The sequence below is a fragment of the Anopheles moucheti genome, chromosome X (genome assembly GCF_943734755.1).
Source record: "Anopheles moucheti chromosome X, idAnoMoucSN_F20_07, whole genome shotgun sequence".
NCBI lineage: Eukaryota > Metazoa > Arthropoda > Insecta > Diptera > Culicidae > Anopheles > Anopheles moucheti.
The window spans coordinates 5709999-5720539 of NC_069142.1; the positions used below are offsets into that span (position 1 = coordinate 5709999).

General features: G+C 47.5%; 2 protein-coding genes across 2 annotated transcripts; one reads left to right on the plus strand and one right to left on the minus strand.

Moving 5' to 3' along the window:
• LOC128306359 (arf-GAP with coiled-coil, ANK repeat and PH domain-containing protein 2) lies at positions 1–4747 on the plus strand. Its single transcript, XM_053043841.1, has 4 exons — positions 1–499; positions 571–1593; positions 1840–2136; positions 2206–4747. The coding sequence occupies exons 1-4, from the start codon at positions 444–446 to the stop codon at positions 3707–3709; spliced, it is 2880 nt and encodes a 959-aa protein (XP_052899801.1). The 5' UTR covers positions 1–443; the 3' UTR covers positions 3710–4747.
• A 413-nt stretch (positions 4748–5160) lies between these two features.
• LOC128306693 (B-cell CLL/lymphoma 7 protein family member A) lies at positions 5161–8270 on the minus strand. The gene is made up of 3 exons (XM_053044280.1): positions 7759–8270; positions 6924–7681; positions 5161–6526 (listed from the first exon to the last, which is right to left on the minus strand). Exons 2-3 carry the CDS (start codon positions 7447–7449, stop codon positions 6408–6410), a joined length of 645 nt encoding a protein of 214 aa, XP_052900240.1. The 5' UTR covers positions 7450–7681; positions 7759–8270; the 3' UTR covers positions 5161–6407.
• Between the last annotated feature and the right edge of the window lie 2271 nt (positions 8271–10541).

Sequence of the window (10541 nt, forward strand, 5' to 3'; positions counted from 1 at the left end):
ACAAAAACGCAGTTGAACGAACGATCACCAGCGGATCGGAACGAAGCAACCGTGACAGGGACCGTTCTCACCTTCCGCCGTGCCCTCCACGTGTGAGGGTGGTAACCTAAAGTCGTGGGAGAAAGTGGATTGAAAAGTCGCCGGTGTTAGGGGTATTTGAACAACGAACCGGGTGCCTGTTCCATCCCTTCCCTTCGTACAAAACCCCAGCTTGAGTCATTATTTCCGGTTACGGGTTTTCGCAAAGCGAAACTTCACTTTCACATTGCATGAGTGCCACGCTGCGCTATCCAACACACTCACACCCTGCGATCAATCACATCCATCAACCGAAGCAAACCAACGGTCTCAGAGGTGGCAACTACTGCTGTGCATCTGATGCACGTTTTGGTGACTTCACGTCAAGTTGCTAAAGCTCCCATAGGGATCACCCGCCAGAGACAATGGCTCAGTGTAAGATCGACTTTGGCGAATGTCTGAAAGATTCGCCCAAATTTAGGTAAGTCCCAGGAACATCCGGGATATAATCTCCGGTAAGAACAGAACGTTGACGGAGCTCCCCACTTGCAGGTTACGACTGGAGCAGGAAGAGGCCGAAATCGAACACCTGGAAACGCGGTTGGAGAAAATCATCAAGGCATGCAGTGCGGCTGTCGATAGTGGCAAGGAGTACATCCGGCACCAGAGCACATTCGCCACCTCGCTGTGGGATCTGCAGAAACACTTTCAGGACAGCAAGAATTCAACCAACAAGCTGGCGCAGCTGATACAGCTGCTTCAGGAGATGAACATGTTCCACACGACGCTTCTCGATCAAGCGAACCGCACCGTGCTAAAGAATCTAACCGGCTTCCTTAAGCGTGATATTCGCGAGGTGAAGGAATATCGGCAAATCTTCACCAAGGTGTCGGAGAATCTCGACAATGCCGTGTACAAAAATTCACAAGTTAGCCGCAACCGACCAGCGGACGTGCTCGAGGCGGAGAACGTTTTATCTGCCTCGAAATCGTGCTTTAACCATACCGCGCTTGACTACGTCAACTACATCACACTGCTGCAGAACCGTAAACGGCACGAAATATTGGGTACGCTGTTGAGCTATCTGCAGGCCTGCAGCACCTATTTCCACCAGGGAACAGATCTGTGCGAAGACTACGGGACATTCTTCAAGGAGCTGAATGACGAGATTGGACTGATGCGGTCGGAGTACGGTGTGCTGGACAAGCAGATGCAAAACCGCCACACGTGCGTGAACGATCCGCGTCCAGACCAGCCGGAGTCGGGCGAAGATGCCGCTAGTGGTGGTGATTGTGGTGGTGCTAGTGGTGATGCCGGTGGTGGAGGCGGTGGTAATGACGGTGGCGTTGGTCGCTTTCCAAACTACATGGAGGGCTATCTGTTTAAGCGTACCTCGAACGCGTTCAAAACGTGGAACAGGCGGTGGTTCTGTATGCGCGACAATCAGCTTTTTTACCGCAAACGTACCGGCGAAGAGTTGCCCACGGTGATGGAGGAAGATTTGCGGCTTTGCACGGTCCGGCCGCTCGCCGATTCAGACCGACGCTACTGTTTTGAAGTTATCTCGCCGGCCAAGTAAGTTTAGCTCTAGTGTCTCATAATATAAGTATGACCCCTCGTATGACATGCTGTCTTCATCGCTAGCTTACTGTTGCATGTTAGCTATCGATCCCCAGCGTATTCGTGTCGGATACAACCACCCGTTTCTTGTCTGTCTGTCAGGCGATAGGGTGTTTATACCAAAACGCTTAGAGTTCTTCCATAAAGCGGCGTCGTTCTTAATAATATTGCGTATTGTATTCATCTGCCCCTCCTTGCCAGATCACACATACTGCAAGCGGACTCGGAAGCGATGATGAACGCGTGGATAAAAGCGCTACAGAAGGGTATCGATTCGGCCATCCAGCATAACAGTGCGTACAGCAGTGATATGCGAGGTATAGCGAGTGGTGTTGGTGGTATAGGGGGTAGTTCGGGTGTAGGAAGAGGAGCGGGTGGTAGTGCATCGGCGGGTGATGGTGACCGGGCGGGTGACTCGAGGATGGACGCCAGTGGAAACAAACAGCGCAGTAGTGCGGGTCGCGGTTCCGAAGGTGCTCGCAAGGGTTACAAGAAGATGTAAGTAGGAGGAAGCCGTTGGTCTGTCAGACAACTGTCATTTGAATCTTTGTTGTTGTTGTGTTTTAGCAACTGGACGCAAATGTTAAAAATTCCGGGCAATTCGCGGTGTGCCGATTGTGGCAATGGAGAACCGCGCTGGGCATCGATTAACCTCGGCATCACGCTGTGCATTGCCTGCTCGGGTGTTCACCGAAGTCTCGGCGTGCACTACAGCAAGGTACGGTCGCTAACGCTGGACGTATGGGAGCCGGAGATACTGCGCGTAATGATCGAGCTCGGTAACGATGTGATTAATCGGGTGTACGAGGGCAACAAAGCCCGGCTGGCACGGTTCGATCGTGCGACGGATAACTGCGAGATAGCGGTGCGCGAGGCCTGGATCCGGGCGAAGTACATCGATCGGCAGTTTGTCGTGCCGCTGGGTGGTGGGACCGGTACCGGTCCGGACGATAGCAGCACCTCGTCTTCGACGCTCTCGTTTAAGAGCCTCGGTGCGGACAGTTCCAAGTTTCCGGAAAAGTGGAGCATCAAGAAGCTGCGCCGGCGCAGCTATCGACAGCTGTTGCGGCGTTCCAGTCAATCGAAGGCGCAACCATCGGAAGCGAGAACCGGGCGACGTTCGCAACCGATCACCAATCTCGACGACGATGACGATGAGGAGGAAGAGCACGAGGGGGACGACGTGGACGATGAGGAGCGTACCGGTAGCCGGTCGAAGGGTTGTCCCGATGCGGACGAGAAGGATGTGCTGACGCACGTACCGAAACAGTTTGCCGACATCTTGCTGATCGGGGAAAACATCCTGACGGACGATCACAACCTGCCGGACGAGGATTTGCTGCTGCTCAACTCCGACCAGGAATCGACCAGCGGCGAGGAAGATAACGCCATCATGGAGTGCGAGGAGCTGGAGCGTCTTTCGCCCAATTATTTACTTTACAAGGCGGCCACCGGGCACAATTTACCGGTGATGAGCCAGGCGCTGGCGCTCGGTGCGGAAAAAAGCTGGCCGAATGTGCACGATGCCGACCGGACGCCGCTGCATGCCGCTATCCTGTCCGGTTCCGTGATGTCGTGCGAATTTCTGCTGCTGAACGGTGCGTCGATCAATGCGACCGATCGCAACGGACGCACACCGTTACATCTTGCCGCTGAGCAGGGTTCGGCAGCGCAGGCGTATCTGCTGCTAAAGCATAAGGCAAGGTATGATATTGCGGACGTGGATGGGAGGCGCCCGATCGATATTGCGGTTGAGAAGGAGGACGCGGACATCGTGACGCTGTTGCGGTTAACGCTGCTGAACGATGAAATCGGTTCGGGCGAGGATGGGGAAAGTTATCCCGGGTCCGATTCGACCTACGTCGCGGTTATGAACGAGTTTTCCCATCTTGCGAGCAATCAACCACAACGGCTCCAGCGCAACCGTCACCAGCAACAGCAACAGCAACAGCAGCAACAGCAGCAGCAGCAGCAACAACAACGACAAGCACTAGTGGCCACCGATGATACCAACCCGATAGTCACCGATCTCGATGCACCCGATACGGGCAGTGTGATCAGTGATCGGTAAAGAGGAATCTCACACTCTTACGCAGGAACATCAGGAACGTTTGCAGTGGAGAAGCGGAATCGGTCCGCCCTCCATTTCATCACAACATTTGGAGACCATAAGCTTTACCGTGTTGAAAGGAAGCAAAAAAGGAGAGGAAAAGAAGGAATGTATCCCTATTTCTTCATATTCGTTTGAAACCAATTCCATTTTGTGTTTAGTGCAAAACAACACTGACAATTTACCACATTCGATTAGGTTATGGTGAATGTTAGTTTTAATTCTCCTGTTGACACAGGGACGCTCTTCTCTTGCTGATTGTTGCCTTATTTCCCTTCCCCTTTATGGATGTGTACGTGTAAGTTTGTTTCACCTCGGTCGAAGGAAAAGAGAGCTACCAGATGTGGATTTTAGTATTGCATTTTTGAATTTGTTCCCTATTGTTTTTAATCCTCTACTATGCGTGTATTATGAAACAAAGAATCTGATGATGCAAGAGATGATGCCTTTGTCCGAGGGGTTATCTTGCGTACACATTACATGGTATAGTTTTGCTTTTCCTTGCACCACTATACATAACCAATTAATTTACTTGTAGAAACAATCGCACACATTATGTGCAGTATGACAACCGAAATGGTATTGGTGGGGGTCAGTCCATAGTTAACCTCATCACACACCGAGAGCGCATACGATAAACAATCGCTCAATATTCCAACTGTTCTCGAAGTCGCGCTTAACAATAACGTTTCGCCTTCCCCCAACTTGTTACTGTTACGTTCCCTTTAAAGCTACCTTATATATACATCAGTTGGATTTTTTTTTCTCATGTATTATGATAAGATACTAGCTATTAGCCTATTACCTATTATTACCTCATTTTCGGCTATAATTCGCCCCACAAAACCAAACAAACCCAATTTACAAAAAAAAATACGAACGGCATATAGGAATGGTAACCGCACCAGGGCCTTATATCTCTCGAAATCTCGTGCTGTTGATTTTGAAGGGTAAAGATGTTATATTAATCTTGCACCAAAAAATAAATACGAAATTGAGACAAAATGTGCAACTGTTATTCGAGATGTTACAATGATTGCTGATGTTACTATTTCAGTTGCTGACTGACTAGACTATACACAACAAAAATTGAAACAAACCGGAGGGGGCTACTACAAAATACAAACCAGCCGTTTCCCGATCTCCAATACCAGGAGATCATCTCTTTCCGGAAGGTAACATGTATGTCCCTCCAGCGTGCATACAGCTGTTCCGCTCTCGCATGTTATGTGTTTCTGTTTCTATTGTTTAGGCATTGATCGGCGATAAAGATATTGGGAGTTGAGAAAATAGGCTCGGATTTGTATCCAACCCCATACGGCATTTTCTCTCCTCCGTCCTATTAACGTGTGCACTTCTTTCTGTTTATTGTCCCAGGACCGTTCCCCATCGAAAGTCTAACAAAAAAAAAAAGCCCCCCGATCATCGCGTCTATCTATCAATTCCATCGTCATCGCGACAAAGGGAGAGATTTATTTTCAAGTCCATGCAGCACACACACTGGTTGCGTTTTTGTACCCGCTGTTCGATTTTGTTTTGTTTTGCATATGCGAGACGGTAGCGTGGCTCACCTTCTCATACGATCCACCCCTAACCAGCGTTTAGGATGGGGTTGTCATCTGGGTAGGTATCCTCCGGTGTACTCTTCTATTCCGTACCTTATTCGAACCTCCTTAAAACACGTTGTTTGATAAGGTGCGCACACATAAATGCAATGTGTATAACCTAAGGTTGTGTGTGTCTGTGGTGATGATTCCGTCTCCTTCGGAAAACGCATTACCTGCGATCGGTTTGCTTGGCATTCATATCCGCTGCTGCGCCTCCGACTAGTGCCCTATATCAATCTTTTATCCTCTTGTGAATGTTTTGCACCTTCTTCGCTCGCAACCCGGTTTCGTCATGCTCTCCAAATAAACAAACCAAAAATCACTAACAATCAACGTAAAAGGTCTAAACAATTGTCTTTATACTTTAAATTTTGCGTTCCTTTCCGTTATTCGATTACCACTACAAATACTACCAATAGGAAGGTGAAGCTGTTTATGTGTGGTTTTGAGTGAGTGTTGTTCACGATAAAGAAAAATTCATTTACAAAATAAAAATATATGAAATATATCCTAACCTATCTAACGAAATAGCTTGATAAAGAGAAGCGGTGCGCGGAAAAGAGAAAAAAAACTGTTCCGCGGAAGAAAACCCCAAACAAATGGGAACAAGAACATTTCATCCTTGTTTATAAACACAATAATCAATAATGAATAGGAAAAGAAAACGGAAACTTTCGTCCTTAAAAGCTACCATGTTTAAGCGTCTGTCGTCCCTGGGTTTCTCATCCTTGCACTATTTCCACACGTATTGTGCGTGTGTGATTAATTAAGAAAAAGATGTTTTCTCTGCCTGTTCCCATACTCTTCACCTGAATGTTAAATGAGCGCTTTGTACATATATGTTTTTCTTTTGTGTTTTCCCCTTTTGCAAATCCTGCATCTTTCACTAAACTCCTCTTCCTACAGCTTGGAGCCGGGTTAGAGCGCGGTGGTGTTTGCGTTTCGGGTTTGCAAAGAAAGGATGAGAAATATGGGACCGGGTGTATGTATAGTTTCCGTGTGCTGAGGTGGGCCCAGCAGGGGCCAACCGTCGTCGTTGGTGGACGCACGCTCTACTCCGTTTTCATCCGCTTCGGTTGCGCACTATCACTACCCTGGGAGTTTGAGTCCTCCGAGAACATGTTCGACACAAAGTCGGTTGCGCCCTGCGAATCACTCACGATAGAAAAACCTATACAACGAGAAGAGAAAGAAGTAACTGTTTTGTAAGTAGTGTTGGGTGAGCTTTAAATTTCTGTTCTAAAAATTCGAAAATCGTTGAGGAATGGTTTTTGCGTTGAATGGAATGGTTATGGACCTCCATTCTGAACATTAATGAATCTTAGAGAACTCCTTAAAGTTCCATGACTCCTCATAGACTTTTGAACCCTAAAAAGATTTTGAATTTGTTATGTTTTTGTTATGTTTAAGCTTCTGAAATAATAACGTTTATACAGACAACATAACCCAAGCACAACTAGGTTTCAATAGTAAACACCGTTCCGATGAATCTTTGATGTTTCCTAAACCTTTTGAAACTCCTCTCATGATTTGAATGTCTCGTTAGTTGATTCATAAGAGTCACTTACATGTATTTGAGTCTTCTGCTAGCCCAAAGTTGGAATTTGAGTTGGAGTCGGTACCGGTTGGTGGTGGTGGCAGTTGCTTTCTAATGTTGTTTTCCTTGTTCTCGCTACTGTTGCTGTTACCGTTGGTGGTGACGGATGTGGTGTTACCACCGTTAACCTGTCCACCCGGCCCACTGCCCGACTGTCCGTTCGTTTGCCGATCTTGTCCGGTTGTCTTGCCGGTGTTCGCATTGGCCGTACCAGCTGTTGTTGATGCAACACCCGTACCACCGCTGCCCGCCGCCCCACTCGTGCCCGGTTTTTTCTTATCGTTCGTCGAGATCGGTACCCATTTGTAGATCTTCATTGACGTTTCCCCGATCGTGACCCACTTCTTCTCCCAGTGCCGGACACGATCCATCGACAGCATCAGCTTCTTCACGTCATCCTTCTTGCTGGCGCGCGTTTCCGCCCGTACGCTGCGCGACATGGTCGAGCCGGTGCTGCTGCCGCTGCTACCCTTCTCCTTCACCACCACGCCCACCATCCGCCTCGTCAGCGCCGCCGTTGTTGTCTCGTTCGGTTAGTGTACCGGTGGTACGCACGATTGCTTTACGCGGTGCGGTCCGACGGTAGGAGGTAACAGAATGAGATGGCCGTGGCCAACAGCTGTTGCACAAGGAAAAGCGCTGTTTCCGAGTTTTCAATACTGTCGCAAACTTCTCTTCAAACTTTCGACTGTTGTGACAATTTTCTGGTGCATTTGTTGCTGTTGCACCCTGTGGTAATGATACAAGGAGATATTTTGTATTAAACAAAATGGCGCAATGGTAGCGCAGTGAAAATATTTGTTTACCTTCTCGTGGTGTTAACTCGCTAGCCAGGAGAAGGGGGAAGGTGTAGGATAGGATAACCGTCCCTCCTGAATTGTTTCCTTGCCTTGTGTGTTCGTATGTTTTGATCGTGGAGCAATAGTTCGTTTCAATCCTTCTGGAACCGCTTTCCAGCGCTCCCGGGAGTTGATGGTTGAGAATGCGTACGGTTTGATCGTGTAACAGAGAGGTCCTTCAGCTCATAACCCACTAAAAACTACCGGGGTGTTGCTGCTGCCGATGGAAGCCATCTGCCTTTTCTCGGGCCCAAAAAAAACGTCACACGCTTACGAACTTTTGTGCCAGAGGGAACACCTCGGTTAATGATGATGCGTGCTGGCCGCAGACGCCATTCGCCAGGGCACACAGGGAGCACAAATAGGTTCCGATTTTTGTGCAATCGGTAACCGGAACAAATCGTCTAACTAAATAAAACTACACGCATCGAAACTGTTCACGACGCGGCTCGGATACCAGGGGCGTTTGTATGCTCGTGGCGATGGCGGACCGAATGTTTCAAAGATGGAGATTTCGCGATGGACACACACAACAATCCCGGACGCCGTTGGAAAAAATGAGCGTATTGGTTATTACGGGTGGTAGCGGAAGCAAGAAGAGACGAGTGCTGTTGAAGCGCACGCGAAGAAAGGATAGCGCTACAGATGCGTGAGTGCAAGCGAGCGCGAGAAATTGGCGAACGCTACTGTGCGCCTTTCGCTCGCTCAATCTCGAGCACAAGCAGCATGCCGCACTCGTGTGTAGCTGTGTGAGCAGGATCTCATGTGAGATGGAATATATGAATCGATGCCGAATTTTTGCTCTCGCTCCGTGTGCGGACAGTGTGTCTGTGCTGAGTTGTCTTGTACGGAGCGTAATTTTTTCTCTTTAAAATAACCTTCGTGAAATATTTCAACCAACGACTCATCCTGCGAACAACACGACCAGTGTTAGGCCGTTTTCACATGGGCCGCGTTTTCCGCGGTACCGTATATTTTTGGCTGTTTCCCAAATAGTCAGCGGCGGATCAAACGGTAGGCGGAGTAGGCGGTCGCCTAGGGCCTCGCCGTGTTGGGGGCCCCAATAAATTTGTGCCTATTGTGCGATTTTTGAAAATTTTAAAACAAAGTTAAATTATAGTAAAAAAAATTTATTTACAAGGTAGAAAATTGATCAAAAATATCTTTCTTGGTTATATAAAACATTTTTTTCTATGTGATAAATTAAATGCAGAGAAGAATATCGACTTTGTGACTTTAAAGTACAAACGAAATTGCACCAGGACCAGGACATAACTTTCCCGTTGGTCGTGAAAAATTTCTTCGAAAACTACCTGTTTCCGAATGTATAATACCAGGAGAGCATGCACGGAAGAGGTAGCACCTAGTACAGCAATTTTGGTCGAAAACCGCCGAAAGGTATGCAATGTTTAAACACTAACTTTCCCGTTGGTCGAGTAAAATTTCTTCGAAAACTACCTGTTTCCGAATGTATAATACCAGGAGAGCATCCACGGAAGAGGTAGCACCTAGAACAGCAATTTTGGTCGAAAACCGCCGAAAGGTATGCAATGTTTAAACACTAACTTTCCCGTTGGTCGTGAAAAATTTTCTTCGAAAACTACCAGTTTCCGAATTTAAAGTACCAGGAGAGCATGCACGGAAGAGGTAGCTCCTGGTACTGCGCCGTAAGGTATGCAATGTTTATACACTAACTTTGCAACCAACTTGCAACGCAATGCGCCGTAAGGTATGCAATGTTTATACACTAACCTTGCAACCAACTTGCAATGCAAGTTTGGTGCATGCAAGAAACTTGCAGCAAGATGGCGCGCAAGATGGCGCCCAACTTCGTACTTGCATGCAACAAACTTGCATGCAAGCTTGCATGCAAACTTGCATGCAAGTTCTTGCAAGCAAATTCTTGCATGCAAACTTGCATGCAAGTTTGCATGCAAGTTTGCATGCAAGTTTGCATGCAAGTTTGCATGCAAGTTTGCATGCAAGTTTGCATGCAAGTTCTTGTATGCAAGTTCTTGCATGCAAACTTGCATGCAAACTTGCATGCAAACTTGCATGCAAGTTTGCATGCAAGAATTTGCTTGCAAGAACTTGCATGCAAGTTTGCATGCAAGCTTGCATGCAAGTTTGTTGCATGCAAGTACGAAGTTGGGCGCCATCTTGCGCGCCATCTTGCTGCAAGTTTCTTGCTTGCACCAAACTTGCATTGCAAGTTGGTTGCAAGGTTAGTGTATAAACATTGCATACCTTACGGCGCATTGCGTTGCAAGTTGGTTGCAAAGTTAGTGTATAAACATTGCATACCTTACGGCGCAGTACCAGGTGCTACCTCTTCCGTGCATGCTCTCCTGGTACTTTAAATTCGGAAACTGGTAGTTTTCGAAGAAATTTTTCACGACCAACGGGAAAGTTAGTGTTTAAACATTGCATACCTTTCGGCGGTTTTCGACCAAAATTGCTGTACTAGGTGCTACCTCTTCCGTGGATGCTCTCCTGGTATCGGCAATCTGAAAACAGCTGGTTTTGTATGGAATTTCGTACCAGCTAATGGCGATCCAAGTAGTGGCGTTATCGTTCTCCTTAGCGCATAAAAACGTTTATATATAGAGACTAGCTTACTATGCCCGTTTACAGGGCTACGCAACAGAACGCTGAGATGTACGCAAGGGAGCTTTCTTTCCAAGACTTTGCTGGTGTTGTTACATCATGTTTGAAGTACATCTCCCTAACACCGATAATGCCGTAGCAAA